Here is a 25,136-nt window from a genome sequence, read left to right on the forward strand (position 1 = left end):
TTAAATTTATGAAATCTTTAACACCCAGAGATTAATATTATCTAATTTATCGAGTTTAGTTGTAATTTCTGCAATTCATTTTGTGTGTTAATAAATGATCTATAGCCCTGCAGCTGTTAAAGTTTATTTGGAATAAGAGGACTGCTACAAATAGTTATTCGCTTATCACATTTTCATCTTAAATCAACTCTTAAGCTTAGATCATAAAAACAATTTGAACATATTTTACAACTCACCAAATCCAGTTTTTGTCATGGTATTTAAATTTCTGAAATCTTCAACACCCAGAGATTAATATTATCTAATTTATCTCGTTTAGTTGTAAGCTCTTTAAATGCTATAAACATTAAAGAGTCACCCAGTTAAATAAAAGCACATTTGGACATTATTATTTATGCAATAATAATTTATTATGTATTATTTTTAAACTTTTCGCTTTTCGTTATAGTTTCTGTTCTCTACTTGCTTATGTTGTTTTTTCTGCTGTATTTATTGTTGTTGTTTGTTTTCATGCTATTTATTGTAACAATTGTTGTTTTTCTTGTTGTTTTGTTTTGTTTTGTTTTGCAGCGAGCGATGAATGTAGCACATTAAAGTGTTGTATATATTACGTTCAGTGACTATTGTTATGACTAAAGTTAATGTAATTTTAAGTTTATATATATGTATAATAGCATATGAAGCGTTTAAATAGGTATTTAATGTCATTTCTATAACATATCTTTTAATGTCAGCCGTTTAAAGTTCTGTTTATCATTTAATAGCATATAGTATTATATATATATATATATATATATATTTATATAGTATATCATATTGTTTAAGGATTAATGTCTAAGCAAGTGAAATACATTATGTTTTATTCTTGTTGTTGTTAATATTATAGCTTAATCCGCTGCTAGGCTACTGAATAAATTAAAATCTTAGCATTTAACATTAATGATCGGTTTACTTCTTAATAATTACTAAGTTTTCTTCTTTCCCTCATTTTAAAACACTAATAAAAACCGGCATATAAAATGTAGCAGAACTAAATACACAGACACACATACTTAGTAATCGAATAGTATGTGTGTTTGTGCATATGTTTTAAATTAAAAAAACTAAGCTAACTATTTGAAACGATGCTAAATTTTGACGCTTGGATGTTAAATGCTAGGTATGCCAACTATTTTTGTTATTTTTTTTTATTGTAGTAGCCCATGAAGACTCTTTCTTCTGCCCAGTATTGAGTTATCTTCTTTTTTTATGTTTGTTTTTTATTAAAAGTCTTTGTATGCCTATGTACAAAATATAAAATACTGGAAACTATTCATGAATGTACGTAACGTACAACTACGAGCACTCATTTAAGCACTCATATTTATTTATTTTATTTTATTTTTTTTTAACTTTTTGGAAGTGCTTTTTACTCATTCATTTTTGCCTATATTATCCTCAACTTCAAACTGATCGCCGTCGCGATCGTTTGCAACGATCTGCAGACGAATCGAATCCACGTAAATATTCTCCTACACTCATCTCATATTAAATATATATATGTATATAGTATATATATAAGTAAATATATGTACAAAAGTTTGCTCTAATAATGCCTGGGATTCTGCATTTTGGTTCTGGCCGCGTTTCTCGTTTCTCCCGATTCCCGATTCCACTTTCCACCTGCCACTGTTTTTTTCAATCATTCACTTGCCATTTCTTTCGCTTGCTTGGATTGCACTTTGAGATCAAATATCCATGTCACCTTTTTTTGTCCAGCTAACAGCTCTCGTCCAGTATGCAGTTTAATTAGCACTGCCAAAGAGCACCGAATTCTTGTAATAAGCCGTTGGCCTCTCCGACAGCGGACTCTTCACATCACGCTCAGCGTTGGCAGCTCGTGTCTTGCGTTCCATCTCCAGCTCCTGGGCTAGGGATTCTTTAAGTAGAAGAGGGGGGAAATATTAAAAAAATGGAGAGTTATTTAAGTGAAATTTACGAAAGGAAAACCCAATAACAGAGAAACTTGCTCAGTCTCGATTTGAGCATTAAAAACTAACTGCGCAACATCTAATAATAAATATGTAGATACATTTAATTTAGTATTATATAAAATCAAATAATTGTGCATCATTTTGTATAATTAATTTGAAATCAGTTTAATTACAAAGTTTATTGAGCTAACACTTCAGACTGTATTCTTTTTAGTAACCCTTTGATATTTAATAATATAGAACTATTTATAAAAACATGTTTTTAAATAACCATAATGTTAATTTCAAATCAGTTTAAGTACTAATCTGATGGAGAAAAAGTTTATATAGTTTAACTCTATTAACACTATTATTGTTTTGTTTTTTTTTCCAACAATCGATAATTTATATACTTTAGACAATAGACTTTAAATAATATTATTAACTGCAAATCAGTTTTAGAACAAAATAGATGTTAATAATATTTTAAACATGTTTTTATGCAATCATAAAATGAATTTCATATTATTATATTTTAAGTATAAAATAAATGGTCACACAGATCACATAGTTTAAGATTTTACATATTTTTCATTTTGTGAACTAATCTAAACGAGACTACTGAATTCTCTACCCTCCAATTCTACACTAAATAATTGCCAATCTAAAAAATGAACTAACTTTTGTTATCTCTTAACTCTCACATAGTTTATGCAGATTTGCTGCGTTACGTTAAGTATAAAATAAAAGGTGACAAAGTTTAACACTTCAGATATTTTTCATTTTGTGAACTAATCTAAACGAGACTGCTGAATTCTCTACTCTCGAATTCTCCACTAAATATTTGCCAAGTGAGCACTCTAAAAAAAAAACTAACTTAGTTTAAGTATAAAATAATTGGTCACAAAGTTTACATAGTTTAACATTTAACATATTTTTCATTATGTGAACTAATATAAAAGAGACTACTGAATTCTCTACTCTCCAATTCTCCACTAAATAATTGCCAAGTCAGCACTCTAAAAAATGAACTAACTTTTGCTAACTAACTCTTATCGAATTTATGCAGATTTTGAGCGTTAGTTTAAGTATAAAATAATTGGTCACAAAGTTTTATATAGTTTAACACTTTATTTTTCTAGTTTATGCAGATTTTGTGCGTTAGTTTAAGTATAAAAAATTGGTCACAAAGCTTACATAGTTTAACTAATCTAAAATTCTGCACTAAATAATTGCCAAGTCAGCACTCCAAAAATGAACTAACTTATGTAGTTTACGTATGAAATAAATGGATTTTGTGAGTTAGTTTAAGTATAAAATAATTGGTCACAAAGTTTACATAGTTTAACATTTAACATATTTTTCATTATGTGAACTAATATAAAAGAGACTACTGAATTCTCTACTCTCTAATTCTCCACTAAATAATTGCCAAGTCAGCACTCTAAAAAATGAACTAACTTTTGCTATCTCTCAACTCTCATCTAGTTTATGCAGATTTTGTGCGTTAGTTCACAATGTTTTATATAGTTTAACACTTTAGATATTTGGTGAACGTATCTAAATGAGACTACTGAATTCCCTACTCCTCAATTCAGATTTTAAGCGTTATATTAAGTATAAAATAATTGGTCACAAAGTTTACATAGTTTAACACATTAGATATTTTTAATTTGGTGAACTAATCTAAACGAGACTACTGAATTCTCTACTCTCCAATTCTCCACTAAAAAATTGCCAAGTCAGCACTCTAAACTTTTGCTATCTCTCAACTCTCATCGAGTTTATGCAGATTTTGTGCACTCAACTTACCCGAATAATTTTGCCAGAAGGCGCCAGTGGCCATCAGATCGATGCCTGGATAGCTCCAAGGTGCCTTTCCATTGCTCGCAGCGGCAGCAGCTGCAGCAGCCGCAGCAGCAGCCAAACTGCCATCAGCGGCAGCGGCAGCAGCAGCGGCTGCCGCAGCGACGGAGCCAGCGCTGGGCGGTTGATCCTCGCGATCACGACTGGAGCAGCGGGGCTGATTATCTGGGGCCGTGATGGGGCGCTGTTGATGCTCCATGGAGCCCTCGTGATCGGAATGCGGCTCGCGCTTGAAGTGGGTGGGAGAATCGGAGCGTGTGGCCGAATTAACCGTATGGCCGCTCACATCACAGGAGGCGCCAAGGGACTTCTCGGACTTGTCGCTGCCGCCATGACTGCCGCCGTCGGTATCTGTATTTTAATGGATTAAAGACAAAAGAGAGGGCGCTGTGTTGGTTATCAAAGCGTTGGTCAGGTGAACAGGGGGGGTGGGGAGGGGCAGTTGTTAGACATGCGTTTGGCTCGCTTTTTACTTCGACTATTGGTCTTGCTTGCTTCGGTTATCTGTTGTCTGCTGCTTTTGCCTTTTATTCGCTTTTGGCTTTTTGCCTTGTCACTCACCTTTAAGCGCCTCATTGGCATCGCCGTTGCCGCTGCTGCATTTGGCATCCGCTGCGTTGCCGGCGCAAAGCTCAGCGTCGCTGCAGGTGACATTGCTGTCACTCGCATTTGGATTTCCCTTGCTGCCACCTCCGCCTCCAGCTCCTGCGCCACCTCCTGGAGTTCCTGCGCTGCCAGTCAACTGCTGTTGATACCGGACGCGTATCTTGCGCTCGCGCCTAAAGCGTTTCTGATAAAGCACTGCAAAAGAACAACAAGAAAATGAGACGAAAAACCTTTAAGTTTGCAATCAAGTAATGTTTTCGACAGTTATGTGATTATAATTGGTTTAGACTCTAGAGTCAACATTTGTTCTGTCTCTTCTTTGTATTCATACAATACAAAATATTCGTAAAATACAAAATACAAAGAATAATAATCATATTTGTAAAATGTTAATAACATATTTTCAATTGAACATGAAGTTCTCAATGAAAAAATATATAAATTGTAAAGTTCGAATATTGAGTAAATTCAATATATTTTGTATAATATTTATCACAAGTGTTTCGAGTACAGAATATTTGAATATTTTCCCTTGAGAAATATTATTTTGTAAAGCATTTTTTGTTTGACAAATTCTCTATGAAATCATTTTAAAATTCAAGAAACTTTTATTTTGTTCATTTAAATTCTTGGTTTTATGTTTTAAATTGAAATTTTCTTTATGAAATCATTTAAAAATTCAATAAACTTAATTTTTTCATTTCGAATCCTGTTTTTATATTTTAAATTAAATTTGTTTGCATGACAAAATCTCTATAAAATCATTTTTAATCGAATCACTTCATAAAAAATAATTTTTCATTTAAATTCATGTTGTTACTTTTTAATTAAACTTTATATCCACACCTGTGAATAGAAAGTAGATTAACTATCCTAAATACTGTAATTCTTTCACATTCACTTAAAAGTCGCTCAGCGATATGCAGCATCAAAATATGAAATTTTCCATGATTATATAGCACACCCAAATTAAAGATGGATAGTGAAAGAGCTGAAGAGAATGGCAAACGAATCGATTGATATTTGTTCGCTGTGCCAATTCAACTGCGCATCCGCATAAAAGTATCTCAGAGTACGTGTATCTGTGAGTATGTGTATCTGCAGATGTAATTGTGTGTGTGGGCGCAATTATGCTTTGTTGATCCTGACTGAAAGCCACATTCACAGAGTCATAGGCAACGCGAATCGAGTTCGATCGCTGAGCGTTGATCGTTGAGCGTTGATCGTTGATCGCTGATCGAAGCAGTCGAGCGTGGTGACAGCCGTTTTGAGGGTGGAGCAAATTTATGACTCTGGCAAATGGCAGATTGAATTTCACTCACTCATCGGGATTGGGATTGGGATTGCGCATTGTGGATTGCAATGTTCTATCTATCAACTCTATTGCACCCACGCTCCCGTTGCAAATGGCCAATTTTTTTGTTGTTGCTGTTATGGCATGCTATCCACTCATACAAAGGCAATAGTTACATTGGGAATACGAATACGCGAGAGTTGGGAGTACAACCTCTAGATGTTTATCCGGCTCGCTTTATTATTAGTTGCAATTAGATGTCTGTGTGGCTTTTGCATAGCATTTCATGCAATTTACTCAGCTCCAACCCCAACTCAATTCAACTCAACTCGCAGCACAACAAAATAAAAAACTGGGACGGGCCCCGGCAAAAGTCCACAAAAGTTCCGACATTTCCATTGATTTATGCACGGCCGCTGCCAATGTGAATGCGAATATGAATGTGAATATGAATGTATGTACTCATACTCAATGCGTTCTATGGGGAGAAACTGCACTGCACTGGACTGGACTCAAGTGCTGTCTTTAAAATTGAGCAGACTTTATGCGTATGCCCCTTAATTATAGACTGATCGAATGTAAGACAGAATACAAAAAAACAAGAGTGTCTGTCAAATGGCATTATCACATGCTATATAAAGAGTGCAAAATAGTTACTGCGATACTTTGTATTGTATCAATTATTTATTTGCATATTTTTTTGCTGCTACTGTTGCTGCTGCTTTTAACATACATTTAGCGAAAACTATACATTTATAATACTATATAATACATAATTTATATATAGAGCAAAGGGGTCTTCTTTGAGAGCGGGGGGGATTAATATTAATTCATGCGAAATGCGCATTCAAACCGGTTTCAGCCTTCATACATTATTTAATGTCTTTCATAGTAGTAATTGGCTAAATGGTTTTCAATTTCAACTTAAACTTGTATAAGATCTTTTATTTTGGACATAACCCACCCCTAAGAGAGCAACGATTTTTGGGTAGGAGGGGGAAGGAGGGAAGGAGTGCTGACAACCCTTTTAGAGACTCAAGTCATAAGCATAACAACAACCAATTAAAAGATTTTTCTCTGTGTGTGCTAAATGAAACTTTTGCCTTGTGTAACCAAAAGCAACTCTCAAATTCCACAGCTCCCCAAGACAACAGTCCATTTGCTGATGGCCAAAAGAGACACAACAACATAACATAATAATGTTGGGTTCGAGACATTTGCTACTTTTTGCCAATCGTTCAAGTGTAACTAAATAATGAAATGATATTAAATTCATTTGAATTGTGATTTCTGTTGAAAAGGTCCCGCGAACAAGGTCTGAGAGAAACGGCAGCCTTGGCATTAAAACCCTTTTTAGCCTGGCGACGACCACCAGAGCGCCATAAGAGACACGCAGAGGGGGTTAGAGGGGGAGACATGGAAGGAATTGAAGAGTTCTCTGTGGCTCCGTCTGTGCCACGGACATATCAGGTGTCATTGTCATTTGAGTCATCTTGCATTAAGCGCGCATGATTGGAATCGGCATAGGCACTCATAGAGAGAGAGACAGAGAGAGGGAGCGAGTGGGAGAGAGAGGGAGAGAGTGAACTCTGGACACTGTCAATTCGTTGGCTTGTCAAATGCAAATAATTCTTCTGCATCAGCTTTGTTTCTAATTTCCTCTTTGAGGATTCAACATTTATTTAATTATTTTTGCTAAACTTACCACGCAATTTGCGTTCGTCGACAAGCTGTCGCTCCAGTGAATCCTTGACCTCGCGTTCACGCAGCACATCCATCTTGAGCTCAGCTGTGGAATGCACCAAACAAAAGAGAGAAGAGCAAAGGAAATATTAGTACACAGTGAGACAAGTAGGAAGGCTACAGTTGAGTGTGCTCGATAATGAAATACCCGCTATACTGAACGGTACCGCAAACGGACTAAAAATATACCTAAGGTTGTATTTCGTATATTGAAATAGTTATAAGACCCTTTTACCCTATTGGTAGCGGGAATAATAAGTGGAGTAAATGATAGAAATAAGTTAAAAAATAAGTGACAAGTTTTTGAAGCATTGCTTATATTATTTTTATTCAAGATTGAAAATTAATTGCCATAGATTTCATCTAAAAATCCTGTGAAACTAAATATATATCATTTAAGATATATATTTAAAATAAAAATAAACTAGTCATATTATATCCATGGATTGCAAAGATGGATTGAATGAATTTAATTGAAATTAAATTGAAGATGAAATACCAAATTTTATTTTATTTAATTGAAAACAAATATAATTAATATAAAATGTTCCACAAAATTAATTACAAAAAAATATATTTGTTTTTTTTACACTCTTTTTAATTAACCTATTTATTATGCATTGGTTAAGGTAAACAAAAAGAATATATTCTGAATACTCTGTAACTAAATTAGGCAGACTAATTGCACACAACAAAAAGTTATTTTTATATTATTCTGACGGCCTATTTTCTTATAATTTACATTCAATACTATTTGTATTAATGAAGTCTTTTTTATCTCCATTTCTTTCATGTATCTTTTTTTGTTTTTTTTTGTATGCCTTTGGGAGGGCTTTCATTTAGTTATCTTGGATACTCTTTAAATAAATTAGGCAGACTAATTGGACTTAAAAGAAGTTAGTTTTATATTATTCTAATATACTTTACTTTACGTATTAAGGAAGTCACTTTTTAAATCATTTCTATCTCCATTTATTTCATGTATCTTTTATTCGTTCTGTATACTTTTGGGAGTGGTTTCTTTCACTTAACTTGCAGCACTCTTAAATTAGCTTGTAAATTTCTCGCACTCACCTTTCTCGTAGCTGATTTGTCGCTCCTGTTGCCTGGCATTATCCGCTGCCACCTTCAGCAAGCTCTGAATGTTGCGCAGCAGCGTTTCCGTCGAGCTGGCTGGCACTGCAGCATGTGCATCGATGCCCAGCGGGCCAAGAGCCAAGCCGCCAGCGAGAGCAGCTGCAGCTGTGGCATCATTGGCAGCCAGTAGCGCCTCGTTGGGCGTCAAAGCGCCACCGCCACCAGCCGAAGGCGGACCATTGGCGGCGACAGTGCCGGCAACGGCGCCATTGGCCACAGCAGCGGCAGCGGCGAGCTGGGAATAGTTGAGGGCACGCTGATGATGCAGTGCAGCGGCCGCAGCAGCCTCGGCTGTGGGTGAACCATGCTGGGCACCGACGCCAGCCAGATGATGGGCTTGCGCCGGATGATGATGGTGATGATGATGATGCGATGCCACCGCCGCGTGCTGATGCAAATGGGCAGCGGCGGCGGCAGCAGCAGCGGCAGCGGCCGCCGAACCCGTGGATAGATTATCACGCTCCGTGTCACTCAAGTCTGAGGGAGACAAATAATAACAACAAGAAGTTGAGGAAGTCAGTCAGTCATCAGTCTGGGTTATCGCTTATGCAAAGTTTACTCACCATCATCGTCTTTGGCCAGGCAGCGTTCATCGACTTCAGATTGGTTCTCATCGCTCAAGTTCTCCTCCTCCTCATCGTCCTCGACGCCAATGATGGGACCACCGCCAACGCTGCGACTGCGCTCGTCCAAGCTACGTGGATGACGTGGCGAACCAGCTGCCGACAAGCAATCGCTACGCTCGCTGCCGGCATCGCAATTGCTGCCGCCATGATCCGTATTGCCGCCGGATTTGCTCAGATTCAGCACTGGACTCTGGCGCGTGGGTGAACCTGTTGAAGACATTAAAGAAGAAGAAGAAGATCTCCTCATCAGCACTTGTCACACTTTTCATCTCTCTCTCTCTTCTCTCTTACAATTATGCGAGCTGAGATCTCGCGGTTTCGAGTCACGTTCACTGATCACACTTCCACCTCGCTCTCCGCCGCCCCCAGCACAAATCGCCTGCTGACGCTCATCGGTGCGCTCTTCGCGCAAGCGTTCCAAGTGCTTCACAATGTCTTCGTAGGCCGCACGGCAATTCTCCCAGATGCCCGATCTGGCCAATGCATCCATATTGGCCGCCGACATGCCAGCATTTTGGGCAGCTGCCTTCAGCATTTGGCTCTCGGGACGCGCATGAAGTCCGTGCGGGGGCATGCCGGGGGACATCAAGGCAGCGGCACCCGGATGATGGGCATTCATCTGCATGAAGGCCATGTGGTTGATCGGCGGCGGATTGTAACCGTTGGCCAGCAGCGGCGACTTCTCCAGCCGATTCATATCTGCAACAACAAAATTGTACGCTGCTTCAGTTTGAATTTGAATTTCGGCGAAATTGGTGTTTGATTAAATATTATTGAATTTAATTGGGGGATAATAATTTGCAATATAATAATAATATAATATAATATAATTGAATATAATTGAATATTTTACTAGGCTTAGAACTTGAAGATCATCAAGTGAACGGAAATTGTGTTAACAATTATATATTATATATATTAAAGGCAAAAAACTATGAAATTCATAAAAAAAAAACAATACATAACTAATTTAATTAAGATTGTTAGATAAGCCACTAAAATATAGAATTAAAAAATTCAATAATCTTTTCATTTTAAACCTGCAGAAATTGGCGGTTATATACTATTGTATATAAATAAATTTAGTTGAAAAAATCTGAATTAAAAATTCCCTTTGCAAAGGCATTGAAAAAATACAATAAAAATATATACAGCTGTGAACTTTGAAATAGCAGTGTGACAAAAGAAAAACTAAATAACAGATTTTTTGCATATTCCTTTTTGATAGTTGTATATAATTTAAATAATATTCTTGTTGATTGTAATAATGAAAATAATATTAAATTTAGTATAACATTTATAACATTTTACAATTTATTTAAATCTTTCATAACACATTTTTATTAAATTTATTTTAGCCGAATCATTTTAAGCAGCTAAACCCATTAAAGTTGAGTTTTCTTGTAGTCACAAATCAAAATAATATTATGATTAATACTGTTAAAAAAAATGTAATAATAATTATAATAAATGTAACTTTATTTCAATTGCAGCCCTTAGAAATTATATGTTATTCGAAATAAATAAATTTGTTTTATAAAGTTTAATAATCTATCGAAAATTATGCAAAATATATCTCATACAAAACTCAATAATTATAGCAAAATTAATATAATAAAAATCTATAATGGAACCAATTTAAGTGGTAATTTTTTTTATACTAATTCAATCAATTGTATAATTTGATAATGGTTATACTAAATTCAATATAATTTCCAATTTTATAACCCGAATCAGCTTAAACAGCTAGACACAAAAGTCGTTTTATTTTTATGAATTTAACAGGCTGATTAACTTTTGTTAACAATTCCCTAACTGGCAAAATATGATGAACAAAAGGAATGCACAAAACAATATGGCGAATAAAATAATAATAATAAAATTTGCACTCTGATTTGTATACAAAACATGTTAATATCGCAATCGTGAAATGAGCAGTCAATTTTATTGTACATTTTGCTGATATGGCTTGATGCCATCCATTCCATCATATACAACAAATTAATATATGGGTGTGTATGTGTGCGTGTGTGTGTGTGTGTGTCTGCACGCCCAGACTAAACACAACAACTAAAATAACAGCACGAAACACACAGAGAGAGCAAAGAAAACACACGCATATGCTATCGATACAATTGTATGTTAGTGCACCTATATTTATGGCAACCTTGTGTTTACACAGCCACGCACATATAATATTTTCTTAAATGCGATACATACATATATGTATATAACATATACATTTGTCTGGTAGGCAATTTGTGTACCATTAAATGGATAGCATTGCATAATTAGTTGAAAAGACAATGCTTTAAAGGCGCTTTTAAAATGCTAACTTGTTGCATTCGAAATGCAATTAACGCAACGCGTTGCAGTTGCATCTGCTTCATGCAGCAATACTGCAATATCACTCAAAAATCAACGCCCCATATTTCACTCAGAACTCAGATCTCAGACTCAGATGACTTGGCAATTCAGTAAAAAAGAGGCGCCGGCGGCTTATTCGTTGATCGTTCTTAAGAAGTCGCGTCGAGTGTTGGAATGATTTTAAATACGCCGCGTTAATATTTGTTGCTGCGCGCAACATTAATAGAAAGGGGCGTGGCTGTGGTTGTCAGTTGAGGGCTTCAGGAAATCATAGCGCAACAATGCTATGTACAATATGTAAAAAATCAATCAATTGAGCGTTACTTTATTGTGTCTGCTGCTCTGATGTGCAAGTACACAGCCCAAAAAAGACAGATACATGCTGTATAGCGAGGGTATCTGAAAAGTACTTATGATAATTACAATGCCAGAGATACAGATACAGATGGAGGCGAAAGAAATCATGCAACAGCAGTCGAAGCAGCCGCAGTCATAACTCCGCTGTTCGTTTGTAACTCTTAAATGCGATTTCCTGTACAAATCACAAATCACATGGCTGCGACTCGAAAGCGTTTTCGCTTCGCTTTGCCTTCAACTCTTTGGTCTTGGACAAATGGGCATTTAACTGGGCTGGGAACAGGGAAAAACATGGCAGCGTTTGGGAACGTGCAACGTTCAGAGCAACTGCCAACTGCCAACTGCCAACTTCCAACTGGCAACAATTGAGCATTGTGCATATCTTTGTGTATGTATGTGTGTGTATCCGTTCGCCTCAACTTATAATCAAGGCATCAACAAATCACAAAAATTTTTATTCCGTTTTTCAATTGGCCGCACGAGTTGTGAACGATAATAAAACGGATTCCAAAGACGCCCAAGAGCAAGTTTTTTAGGTTGCGATTCGGAATTCTCTCAATGGTTTCATTACCATTACAATTGCGTTTTCGATTCTTTTTGTGATCGTGGTTTTGATCATGGCCGACGGCCGTAAAGAAATTGCTCACCCCAAAAAGAAAAAGGAGTCAAAATCGAATGTGTTCCTTAGTGTACTTACCACTAATGTGACCATTCTCATAGGCATAGTCACCGTTGTCCAGGCGATGCTTCTTCAGCTGCGGATGCTGGGTGAGATGCGTGGGCGGCAGTGAGAGGCCAACGGGGCCACGTTTGGGCGGTCGACCCGGTCTGGAACTGCGGAATTGCAGAGAGTTACTGTTGGGTTGAAAGCAATGACAATTGGCTTGGTATCAGTATAAAGATGCTGAAGCACAATGAGCAAACACCAAAGGATCAGGTGGACCAGGTGAATACATAAGTATATTTAATATTATTATTATGATTATTAACAGTACATATTATTATTATTAGTATTATGGAGTTTGGCTGTATTGTGCTGCATTGTTGAACATTTTGAAGTCTCCTGGCAATTCAAAATATTGTTTAAGGCACATGAGAAATGTTTTCAGAGCGTTAAATATAATTTTATAAATTTCAACATAGATTACTTTAAAAACTCTTTTCTTTTTTCTTTACTTCGTATATTGTTCTATTAATAATTGATAAGTTAAGCATTTATATACATTCCCTTTAAGTTTTTCACCTAAAGCTTTTTTCCTTTACTATTTCATAGTCTGAAAAAATATTACTATTATAACTACTCGTATTCTGCTCTTCCGTAATGTTAATTTATGTAAACTTGAACCTGTCCGTACGTTAATTTACTCATTAAACCCACAGATATCCCGTTGATTTAACCATAAAATCTGCTACCATTTTAAGTATCTGTCATAAAAAAATCTAAACAACAAAAATAATAAAAATATAATAATTAGAAAAAAAAGCAAAAGCCAACTAACAATTTTTCCAGTAAATTATGGTTGTATTTGATTTTCAAATATTTTTCCAAAGTCTTTAACAAATACTGAATGTGTAGTACAAGTAGTTAGTTGGGCAAAGACATAAAGCAAGTTTGCACAGCAGGCAGCTACGGCAAACAAGAGAGATGCAGATAAAGATACAAATACAAAAGATACAACAAACAGTGCGGCGCAAATACTCGGGAAAAACTAAAGCAGAATGCAAATAGAAGCAGCAACGATAATTTATTTGATGTCGCAACTAGAGATGAGAGCGTGACACGACACGCGACAAGATTGATTTAACTATGTAATATACTATTTAAACTAGGCAATTAGAATTACAAATTTCTTGTTAATGAAAGTTGTCAGAATGCAAATAGAGACAACTATGATCAATTATTTGATGTCGCAATTAGCGATGGGCGCGTGACACGAGACTTAAAGTCATCCAATGGTATCGTTAAGATATATTCAATAAATATTCATTGAAAGAAAGTTTGCGCCTCACGAGAACACAACTTCTGCCCAACTATTTCGAAACTTTGTGTAGGCGCCAGGGCAGACAATTAAAAAATTAAACAAATTAAGGGAAAAAAGCGAAAGAAAAATTCTTACTGTTTGCGCTGCATAAACAGCGGGGCAAATAAACACAGTTAACACAGGTAGTCGCATTTTTGTGGACACAGATTGAATAATTTATAATTGTGCGTGGGCTCTATCGCTATCTCTGTCGCTCTTTGTAGTAGGCAGTAATTGCAAATATTTGCAGTTATTTCAACAATAAATATTTGCATGTAAAAGCCCAGTTGAGATTTAATTGTGCAGCTTGCTTTAATGACAACACAAAAGCCATTCTGTTCTGTGTACTTGGCCCGCGGGTCATGTAAAGAGAACAACAACAGAAGCAGCCCCAAGGCAAGCCAATTCAATGATGAATCATGGCCAAAAGGAAAAACAAAAGCAAAAGTGTTTTACTATCTATTTTTTTTCTACTATTTTGTTGTTGTTGTTATTTCAACTTTTATTCAGCGAAAGTGTTTTTTGGGACCTAGCGTAACTACAAACGTATCTATGACGTGCAAAACATGCTTCTCCCTCACTTTGTGTGTCAGTCAAGTTAATGAATTTATGATGAAAACTGCCTGGAACACAACACACAACACTCTTCTTGTTGTTGTTAACAGGGCCAACCGATAAGCCAACTGCCTTGTGGCCACTTTCATTGGAAAAGTTCGCTGTCAAGATGATGTTGATGCTAGAATGCCATGTTTGATTTTGCCCAGAAATCAGCTTTCCCTAGAATATCTCTGCAGTACATCTGTACTACAACAGATTCCGGATAAGATTGCATAATTTGCACTTAAATTAGGCCAAGGAATTTACTGATAATTGATTTACATATTGCAGTGTATTATAATAATATTATGCGCACTTCCTCGACATAGCAAAAGAAATCAAATTTGAGCATTGCAAAAATGCATTGCAATCAGATAAATATACACAAAAGTGAGGCAGCAATTGAACTGCATTGTTATCTCGAGGTATTTCTGATGTAAGCGTCTAGAAAAATGTTGCAGCAATGCATGCCGTGAGGGAATGTTCATAACTTACTTGACTAACTTTGGAAAATATTTGAATTGCTGCTATTTTCATACTTAATTTTTATACCCGCTACCCATAGCGATTTTTGGTACTATAATATACATTATGATTCCTGAAATTGGTTGCAATCACATACAAATTGTAGAAATTATTTAAGAAATACTTTTGTATGGGGAAAAATTCCTACTGTAATAAAGTCTTAGCTTCTTTTGCTGGCAATCTGGTATATTTTTCACTCGATGGTATATTTTGAATATAGTACTAAGGCAGTATACCAAATATACCGTACAATTTGGTATATTTTAGTAATTTTCGGTATTTTAATGGTATGTTTGAGGAATAATATCACACTGTTTTGCTTTTATGCAAAATGGAGTATCTCATAGTCGAGCACACTCAACTTTAATTTTCTTACTTGTTATTAATAAATTCAAAAGGTTGCTCCAGGGCATTTGTTTTTTAAGAAACTAACATATTTAGGTAAAGAGTTTAAATTTAATGTATAAAGTAAATATTTTAAATTTACTTCTTCTTGGCAAGCCTTTTAACTTTCTAACTTTCATACAAATCTAAAAAGTTGATTCTTAAGTGAAGTGAAGAATAAAGTGAAGACAGTTAATAAAGAATTTCTTCACAAAACTATCCTCTTTTAAAGGGTATCTACCAAGTCGATTCACTTTGCTGCCGCACTTGACTACAACGAACAGATTTGGTGCATTTTAAGTGCATTGACGGACACAACACAGAGCTGACATGTTTGTAAAAACAAACGTTTAGTCTGAAGCAAACAACAAACAGCAAACAGTAAACAAAAAGTAAAACAACAACAAAAAAACGAAAAATGCACAGGCTTTGGCATTCTGCAAACCGGTTCAATGTTGGCTGCTACTTGCCACATGCTACATGCAACAGCAACAGCAAGAGAAATATCGACTGCATCTCAGAGCTGTGAACCAGTTTGCAGCTGTGAGTTTCTTTCTGATTGCAACTCGTAGTATCAATAATCAAGGGTTAGTCGAGCTGTTAATTAGCCAACGAATGTGTGGCACTGTCCGAGTCCCCTAGGCTAACCACGAAAATATAGAAGAAAAAGTAAATATCAAATCCAGTTAGTTGCATAAATCAAAAGCGTAGCTGCGTAGTTGGCAATTGGCAATTGGAATTGCATCAAATTGTGGGGCGTTGCCAACATTTGTCAGCGCTTTCCCAGCGAAAGGGAACACGGATTTGAATCGCACAACTCCAAGACACTCTTTGGCCCTCCCTCAGAGTCTCACTTTCGAATTGGCAAAATCAATTAAATTTATGGCCACGTTGCCACCTTAGAGTTGAGCCAATTTGATTGCAGTTAAATCAATGCAACGGCAATTAACTGGCAGTGAAATTTCCATATATTTGAATTTTTCGCATTTCAAATTATGCAATGCAAAGCTTAATTGAATCTACTGCAAACAGATTTTGTTCGCATTTATTTTCCAACTCGATTGCATGCCATTTGTCTATTATCGCTAACTGCTTTGCCTTTGAACTCAGGCCAGCTTGCATATTTCCCAGAAGAAGCCAGAAGCCGACGTCTCGAATTTCCTCAGATACTCGTAGTTCACAGAGACGAGTCGATACCAAATGCATTGGCCAACATTTGCGATTCATTGTAAATGGACATGCAAATTCACAAATGACATGACATACATAACATAGCTCATGCCTTCAGGTATGATGAGACGGAGACGTAGAAGAAGGGGACTTCAACATACTTCAATGCTAATTGTGGACTTGAGCTCAGCGAGAGAGAACCTGACTACTACTATGATGATGAATACGCCCCGAAGATCCGCACGCTAAAAGTTTCAAGTTGTTCAACTGGCAATTGCCAGTTATCAACATATCATTGAAATGGCAAATACTTGTAAGTTTTTCAAAAGAAAGCATAGAATGCAGAGAATCGAATTTACAGTTTTGATATAACAGATCAATGCGGAAAAGTCATAATTATGCTAAACTGATTGCTTTAAGTTTTGAGCTTAACTGATTCTAATTGCCATTTAAAGCTTGCTTATGAAGTTTGCCGCAAGATAATTCATCTCAAACAGAAGTTTAACACAGCATTTAAGTATTTTTTTGGAAATGCTGCAATTTTGGGCATATCTTGAGATCTATTTTCTCAGTGCAACTGCCAATTTTGCTGGGCTGTGTCAATGAGAACACACAGAATGTAACTTACAAAGTCTAATTAGGGATTTCGGGTGGCATTTTATAGGGTTGGGCAACCATTTTCCATGTCTTTATCTCTGACTTGGACTGCAGCAAAAACTCATGTGAGTTTACTCCTACTCGAAACTCATTTGCTGCTGGTTTCAATTGGCGTGCTAATAACTCATTTAGTTCGCATACTAAATTACAAGCATGCTACAACCACAGCCACCACCGACGTCTCCGTCTCCGTCTCCGTTTCTTGCACTTAACTCGCCCCACTTGCAACTTGGCTGAGAGCTCAACTCAGCTCAACTCAACTCAGCTCAGCGAGATGCTGAGAGAATGTTAAAGCTACAACATTTTCCTTTATGTTTCTTTAGTTCAGTTTTCGTTTGTGTTTTTTTTTTTTTTTGGTGGCTGTATAATTATTTATTATAAAAATAAATTGATCTATTGTTGCTTCATTTATATTTTTTTTACAACAATGTTGCTTTTGTTATTTGGTTACACTCAATTAAGTCGCATTTGCAAAATGCAAATCGCAACAACTGCTTCAACTAACTGAAACTCACACCTCACAGACCGCGAAACGGTAAAGCAAAAAACAAAAAAAAAATATACAAAATTAATCAATTTATTAATTTAGAAAATCGACTTATTTAAATTGCTTGCCTACCCTTGCCTTGTGGCCATAAAAAACAATTGTGTCACGAAATGTGCAATAGCTGTGATGATTTCTAATTGAAGAAGTCTTTCAATTTGTTTGCTTTAAGTGTGAAGTCGATGAATATTAAAGTGCTCAATCATAAAAGAATTATTAGTAGATATTGCTAACAAAATAAGTCTTTTTTCATATTAATAATAAATACTACTTTTTCATACCAAATTTCAGCTATTCTAACATTTTTAACAGAAGCTTTCTATTTTATATTTCCAAATATTTTAATTAATCGATTTTAAAAATATTATTTATTTATTTTATTATCTTTGAGTGTACTTGAATTAAATATTTACTTTTTTCTTTTTAAGCTTTTTTTTATTCATTTTTAAAAATTCATTTATTTTTCTAACCTTTTATTTGTATTTCTACTATTTTTAATCTTTCCATTATTTAATTGGATAAAATGGTTTCTTTATGTAACTTACTATTTCCAAATCTTTTAAAAATTAATTTTTAAAAAATATTTTCTTTTAGTGTACTTGCTTTAAGTATTTCAAGTTTTCTTCCTAACATTTTCTTTCTTTATTTGTAAAAATTAATTTCTTTTAATCTACTCGTAATCAGTCTTCCAATTTTACCTTTATTAATTTTTATAAATTAGTTTCTTTCTGTATCTTTTTATTTATATTTTTACTATTTTGAATATTTTTATCATTTATCTGTCTATTTCTATTAATAATATCTAACACCTTTTCATTATTTTCTTGACTTTCTTTTCGTGAACTGAATTTTGACTTTTAGTATTTTTTCTTTCCTTTAATTACATGTTCTAAAATCGTTTTCATTCATCTATTCTGTTTATTTTCTTCTGTTTAATTTCTATTCTGTTGTATTTTTATTATTTTTATTTCATTTATTATTACAAAATCTATTCAGTTCAGTTTTTCCGTAGCCGAAAGACAAGTAGCATGAGTTGCTCAATTCTTCGCATCATCGAATTGAACTGAAATTAATTTGTGTCGATTTTTTTTGTTGGTGTCGAGTTTTGCGAGGGTTTAATTGCATAGCTGTGGCATAATTCGATTTGAACTACTCCAGTTTAATAGAAAGGTGTGGCCAATTTTCATAGCCACAAACACTTTGCATCCAATTCGAAAATCTGCGCCCCCGCAATGTGCCCCACAATGTTGCCAATGTGGCACACATAGCTCTAAACGGCGTTTTAGTCAAAGAGGCAGTCAACAATCAACTGAAATCAAATTCAATTTGCCAGATCAATTGACTGAACGAACTGACAAACTAACTGATGGACGCACCAAACTGACAAACTGACTGATTGACTGATTGAATGACTAAATGAGTTGGAGAATAAAAGCAAAGAAAAAAAAACATTGTGAAAAATTGAAGTTGTCATCTGAAGAAGCCTATAGACAAAAATGGCAAACAAATATAATAATAAAAAAAAGAAAAAATTAAACGGACGAGCTCAAGAGTGTTTTTTAGAGTGAAAAACAAAAGGCACAAAAAAAGGAAAGACGCGAAATCATGTTTGTTAAATGGTTATTTTGATGACTTGATAAGACTTCGACTTGACCCATTTTATGCAATATATTGTATATATTTTGCAGTTATCCTTTAACACATCCGTTAATACATTAACACGCTCTATTTGCTTTAATTTGACGGTCCTAAAAACTTCCGCAAAGTCCGTTCGTTTGTTTGATGTTGTTGTTGGGCTTGGCCCCGTAAATAATTTAATAACAAATTCGTTTTCGCTCTAAAAACTCTCAAGTGCACATACACAAAATGTAACATTGATGATCGATTTTGGATATCAACAAATTGCCATAGTTGTTTTTTTTTTCATTTTTTTTTTTTTTTTTTTATTATACTTGTGTGTTTACCTTTCTGGCGGCTTGATCGATAGGCATCTGCAATTAAAAAGAGAAGAACAAGAGACAAGTGAAGTATCGTATCGTATATACGTATAAAAAACAATTGTTAAACGTTGTATGCGACAACAAAAAGCCAAAGAAACAAAAAGAAGAAGAAGAAAAACCAGGGGACACGAAAAATGTTTCATTTATGAGTGAACACAACGATGATGACGACGACAACAACAACGTTGCATTCGGGGCAAGCGGGTGTGAAAATGCAAACGCCTTAACCCCTTCGTCGACCCTTTTAGTAGAGGCAACAACTACAACTACGACTACACATTGTAATTATCCCAGAGAGTACACGCAGTGGGGTGCAACTTTGGCCCCGAACCCAAGCCCGAACCCGAGCCCGGCCTTGTTCCCGTTACGGGTCCCAAAAACGCAGCAGACGGACAGGCCTATAAAACTGCCAACTGGCAACTGGCAACTGCCTTTAGCGGTTTTTTGCCAAGCTCACATTCACATATATGTATAAGTATATTTTTTGGCTTTAACCCTTTTTCGCTTTTCGTTTCATTTTCTCGCTTTTTTCGGACTCTGTCAGCGCGCTCTCCACATGCTTCAATTTTGTGCACAAAACTCTTTTGCCCAGCTAATAATAGGTTTAACCGCATTTTTAACTGTTCTTCAATTGGTTGGACGCACTCTTCTGGCCCAAGCCGGCACAACAACAACAACAACTCTGCCTCTTGGGTCTTGAGTCTTGGGTTTGGAACTTGCAACTTGAGAATAGCGCATGTGCGCACATTGGAGCACTATTTCCATAATTAACTAGATGTGGTTTCATTGCATTTTTCTGTGGTTCATTCAATGGTTCAACGCGCCCTTCTCTGAGTAACATTTTTGTAGCAAACTCAATTAGCTTTGGCAACTAACATGAAAACCCACAAAATATTTTAGACTATGATTTACTAACTTTGTGCATTAATATTTGAAGACTTTAAAGTCTGATATGTATATAATTATATTTCATATTAAATATTGTTTCGAATTATTTGTCTAATTTTCTAATGTTTCCAATTCTTTTTCTTTGAATGAATCTGTTTAAGTAGCAAAAGTTAAATTGGCGTTTTCTCTTTGTTTGCAATATAAAATACGTAAATTTGTAAAAATTTATTTTCTCATTATTCTTATAAAGTGTTCTAATTAGTATTTAATACTATTTTCTTTTCTCATTATTCAGTAAGTGCTCTAATTAGTATTTAATATTATACACGCATTTGCTTAACCTATCTATATCACTCATCCGCCCTGTATACTTCAATGGAACTGCTTTTTAATTTAGGCAAACTTTATAAGTGTTATACTACAATTCTTTTAATATCTAATCGTTGTTTTATTTACTACCAAATTTTTAATTTATTCATATCAAGACTTAAACATATAAGCTGAGTTGAAAGTATTATGTTTATGATTTCATTTCATCTTTAATGTATTGCAATTAAAAATATAAAAAATATTAAGAACATCAGCCTTTTTAATTACAAAGTATGTCATTTCTATACCTTAAAATGTTGTCTATATATTTTGTATTATTTACTAACATTAAAATGATAATTTTTAAACCGTTTTCATATTTTCATATTAAATAAAGTCTAAGAAATTATTAACTAAAATTATAAAATTTTTAAAGTCTAAGAAATTATCAAATAAAGAAATACAAATTAAATCAAAAACCTTTTTTTTTTGCTAATATTAAAACTATAATTTTTAAACAGATTTTCACATCATTTTAAATAAATAAATTAAGCTGCCATCAAAGACTTTCTTCAACTAGTTGCAAAGCTTATTTATAACTTAATTCTATGTTCTGAACTACACAAGTATTTATTTAATTTACAGAAATGTTTTGCAATTCAAAACAAAAAAAAAGTAATAATAATAACGATCTCAGTTATAAAGCTCACCTTGGTGTAAGAATAATAAATTCTTAATGAATGATAATTATAAAACAATGCAGTTTTTCTATGTAAGAGCAGTAATTTGAATTCTTTGCAGAGTTTTCTAAATAGAATTTCACGAGTTGTGCTAAATACGTGGCCATGGCTGTAGCCAGTTACTGCAACAATTTGCTGCAACTTGAACTGCAGCGGCAACTGCAACTGTGGAACGGAAATGATTTGACAGCGCACCGCACACGTCGCGAGTTTTATATTGAAACAAAACTGTTGGCCAACTATTGTTAGAATCGTTCACTAAAATTTACGCAACACAAATGTGCGCGCCCCTTGTTAGTTCGTTATGGGAGGGGGCGTGGCAAGTAGGGGAGTGGATCAGTCAGCAGTTACGTTTGCATTGCGTATTTCCGCCAAATGTCAACAGAGAGAGCAAAGTTTTTTGATTAGTTGCGCAAGGCACGTGAATCGATATCGATATCAAAACTATTTGCACAGCGTTGCAAGTGCGTTCTCGCCAGGGATGGCGACGCAGCAGGGATGGAGAGAAGCAGAGAGAAGTGCAATTGGGGCCCTCACGCAATGAAGCGAAACACAGGAAATGAGTTCGAAAATTGCAACTGCGAAAAGTTGAAAGGATTTGTAATCATACCTGGCAGTGGTGCAGTCCCTGTAGAGCACATCAAAGTCCTTGCAGCTGAGCAACTTGCAGCGATTGACACCCGGCTGAATGGCCCCCAATCCACGCAATATGCGCACCTGCTCCACATTGCAAACGAGCGGCACAATATCCAAACGCTTCAGCTTCGTATAGACCGTGTGGAGGCCGCCAACCAAATGCTTGAGGAACAACTCAAACGCCTGCGGCAGGCACAACATTGTCTCATTACTGATGATGAACGCGGCCACCTTTTGGCCCCGATACTCGACCAGCTTGCACTCATTGGCACTGGGATCCGACGTAGAGATCGGCGGCGGCGAATTATACGAACGCGGTGGCACATGATGATGTGCGGCAGCCATCAGTTCCAGCGGCGATGCATGGTGCATCATCTGCAGCGAGTTGAGCAGCCCGAGGGAATGCGGCGGCAAACCGTGTGGCATCCTTGGTGCCAATCCTGTGGGCAATGCACCCGTCACATGCGGCGGCGGACTGAGCTGATGATGTTGCTGTTGTTGTTGCTGTTGTTGCTGCTGTTGCTGTTGTGCCATTTGTGCCATCATCGATTGATTCAACGAGCTCACAGGACTCACAGCACTTCCATGTCGCGTTGGACTGCTCGCTGGGGAGCAACTGGAGCCGCGTCCATTGCGTCCGCTGTTGTTGTTGTTGCTGCTGTTGTTGTTGGACCGCTCATCGCCGGCGCCACGTGAACTGTTGCTGCCGTCGCGACCGCCATTCTGTTGCTGATGTTGCTGTTGTTGCTGCTGTTGCTGTTGCTGCTGTTGTTGTTGCTGCTGCTGCTGTTGCTGTTGTTGCTGAGCGGCGGCGGCTGCAGCGGCGGCTGCTGCTGCTGCTGCCTGCTGTTGTTGCTGATGATGCATTAGCATCGCTGTTGTATTCATGTTGCTGTTGCTGCTGCCGATCAGTAGCTTATGTGCACTAATGTTGTTGCTGTTGTAGTTGCTGTAATTGTTATTGATTGCTGTTGAATTATTGTTGTTGTTGTTGCTTATTGATTTCTGTTGTTCATTGGTTTCGCACTCGAGTTGCTTTTCACTGTATTCACTTGCTACGGATTGGCTATTGGCATTGACAGAATCCATGCTTCGTCATTGGTTCCACACACACAAATTTTTTGTTTTTTTCTTCTTAATAGTTGTGTTTCTCTTTCTCTTTCTCGATTTTGATTGTGATTTTGATTTTGATTATTATTTACGCGTGTTAATTTCGTGTTTGCGACTTCACTATAAAAAAAGAATAAACGCATGCTATATATAATTAATGAACTCTTAATTCATTTTTAATGATTTATTCAAATTACAAAACTACAAGAAAAAAAAAACCTTTAATGAACTCTCAGCCTCAGCGTGTAGCATTTGCTTGAAAACTTTCGCACATTTAAGATTGCTATAAAAAGTTGGAGAAATTCTAAGAATTTGAAATTCTTTTGCAGCTATTCTAAATTTTTGCTTACTAATAAATCAATTTTCTTTTATAGCTTAATTTTAAAATTGATACTAATTTCTGCTTTTCAATAACTACAATTAAGAATTCTATATTATTATTTGTAGAACTATTTACAAAATTTAACTTTTGTTGAAGAAATATTTTTTTTATTTTCTGCTAAATTTTATTGCAACCTAAAATTCATTCAAAAAAAGTTTTTATTATTCAAAATTTTTCATTTTGTTTATATTAATCTTAATTGGAATTAAATTTCAGTTTTTTTAGAACTAAAAAATAATTACATTAAAGTTGATAAACAATAAAAAACGTTCAGAGGAATTCAGTTATCCGGAATAATTGTTTGCTCCAATTGGAATTTATTATTTGTGTATGTTTTTTTTTTTGTATTTAATTTCGATTCAAGTCATTCGGTTGTGTTGCATGAATTTACCTTTTTTTTAATTTTTTTTTTAGATAATTATTAACGATTAGAACAATTAGATTTGCATTGATGATTGCATGTAGCACACACGCGCACGTTGTTTATATTTAATTAATTTGAATTAATTTTTGTATGTTGCTTTTAATAGTTTAATTGAACATTCTCCAATTGCAATCGCAATCCAACTGAATTCTAGATGCGTTTCGAAAGCATTTTTCAATTGAATATTCGCATCATCTTTTGCACAAATCAGATCACGGTGCAGAACGCGTGCGACAGACAGAGAGAGAGGATGTAACGTATAAATGTATACGTAAGCGTAACCGTAACGTAAAGCGAAACTCGTTACCGTGCCGACGGCGTGTCACTGAGCTTATGAGATTCGCATACGAGAGGACGACGACAGCGACAACGACAGCGACAACGATGACGACGACGACGACGGACGACGACTGAGACGAGACTCGAAGAAATCAAGGAAACGAATTGCATTCGAATGGGAATCGTCACTCACTCACACACACACGCCCGCCCATACACAAAGACACATCGATATTGCTATTGCCACCAAAGCGAGTAAGAGCGAGAGCGAGAGCGAGAGAGCGCACACAGTCCTATACAAACTCACTCACACACACACACACACATACACAGACGCGCACTCAATACGAATGTTATTTTTTTAAGCCACCCACACTCCACCACCACTCTCTTTATATACCAACGAGGTACAACATTTTCGTCAGCGATGTCACACGAGAGTCGAGAGTCCAAAATGTGGAAATGCGCGCGCAAAAATTTTATTGCATTACCTTCGCTTACGAATGACAAATTCGTAATGAA

General features: G+C 35.8%; 1 protein-coding gene across 12 annotated transcripts; it reads right to left on the minus strand.

Annotated features, from left to right (window-relative positions):
- Positions 1-843: 843 nt before the first annotated feature.
- LOC117564840 (uncharacterized) lies at positions 844-23,669 on the minus strand. 12 transcript variants are annotated; one of them, XM_034243769.2, is made up of 10 exons: positions 22,394-23,669; positions 19,811-19,837; positions 12,646-12,776; positions 9,516-9,944; positions 9,162-9,431; positions 8,536-9,075; positions 7,424-7,507; positions 4,380-4,619; positions 3,765-4,169; positions 844-1,918 (listed from the first exon to the last, which is right to left on the minus strand). In XM_034243769.2, exons 1-10 carry the CDS (start codon positions 23,506-23,508, stop codon positions 1,785-1,787), a joined length of 3,375 nt encoding a protein of 1,124 aa, XP_034099660.1. In that variant the 5' UTR covers positions 23,509-23,669; the 3' UTR covers positions 844-1,784. The 12 variants fall into 12 exon arrangements, with proteins under 12 accessions (XP_034099660.1, XP_034099659.1, XP_034099657.1 ...); XM_034243768.2 differs by having other exon boundaries at positions 12,646-12,782; XM_034243766.2 differs by having other exon boundaries at positions 12,646-12,803.
- Between the last annotated feature and the right edge of the window lie 1,467 nt (positions 23,670-25,136).

Source organism: Drosophila albomicans, chromosome 2L (genome assembly GCF_009650485.2).
Source record: "Drosophila albomicans strain 15112-1751.03 chromosome 2L, ASM965048v2, whole genome shotgun sequence".
NCBI classification, from domain to species: domain Eukaryota; kingdom Metazoa; phylum Arthropoda; class Insecta; order Diptera; family Drosophilidae; genus Drosophila; species Drosophila albomicans.

Excerpts from the sequence above, each read along its gene's own strand:
- LOC117564840 (XM_034243766.2), bottom strand. The coding sequence starts at position 23,508 with ATGGATTCTGTCAATGCCAATAGCCAATCCGTAGCAAGTGAATACAGT. Across the intron at positions 7,508-8,535 it reads ACAAATCAGCTACGAGAAAG|CTGAGCTCAAGATGGATGTG; the intron begins GTGAGTGCGAGA and ends TGCATTCCACAG. Across the intron at positions 4,620-7,423 it reads CGACGAACGCAAATTGCGTG|TGCTTTATCAGAAACGCTTT; the intron begins GTAAGTTTAGCA and ends GTTCTTTTGCAG.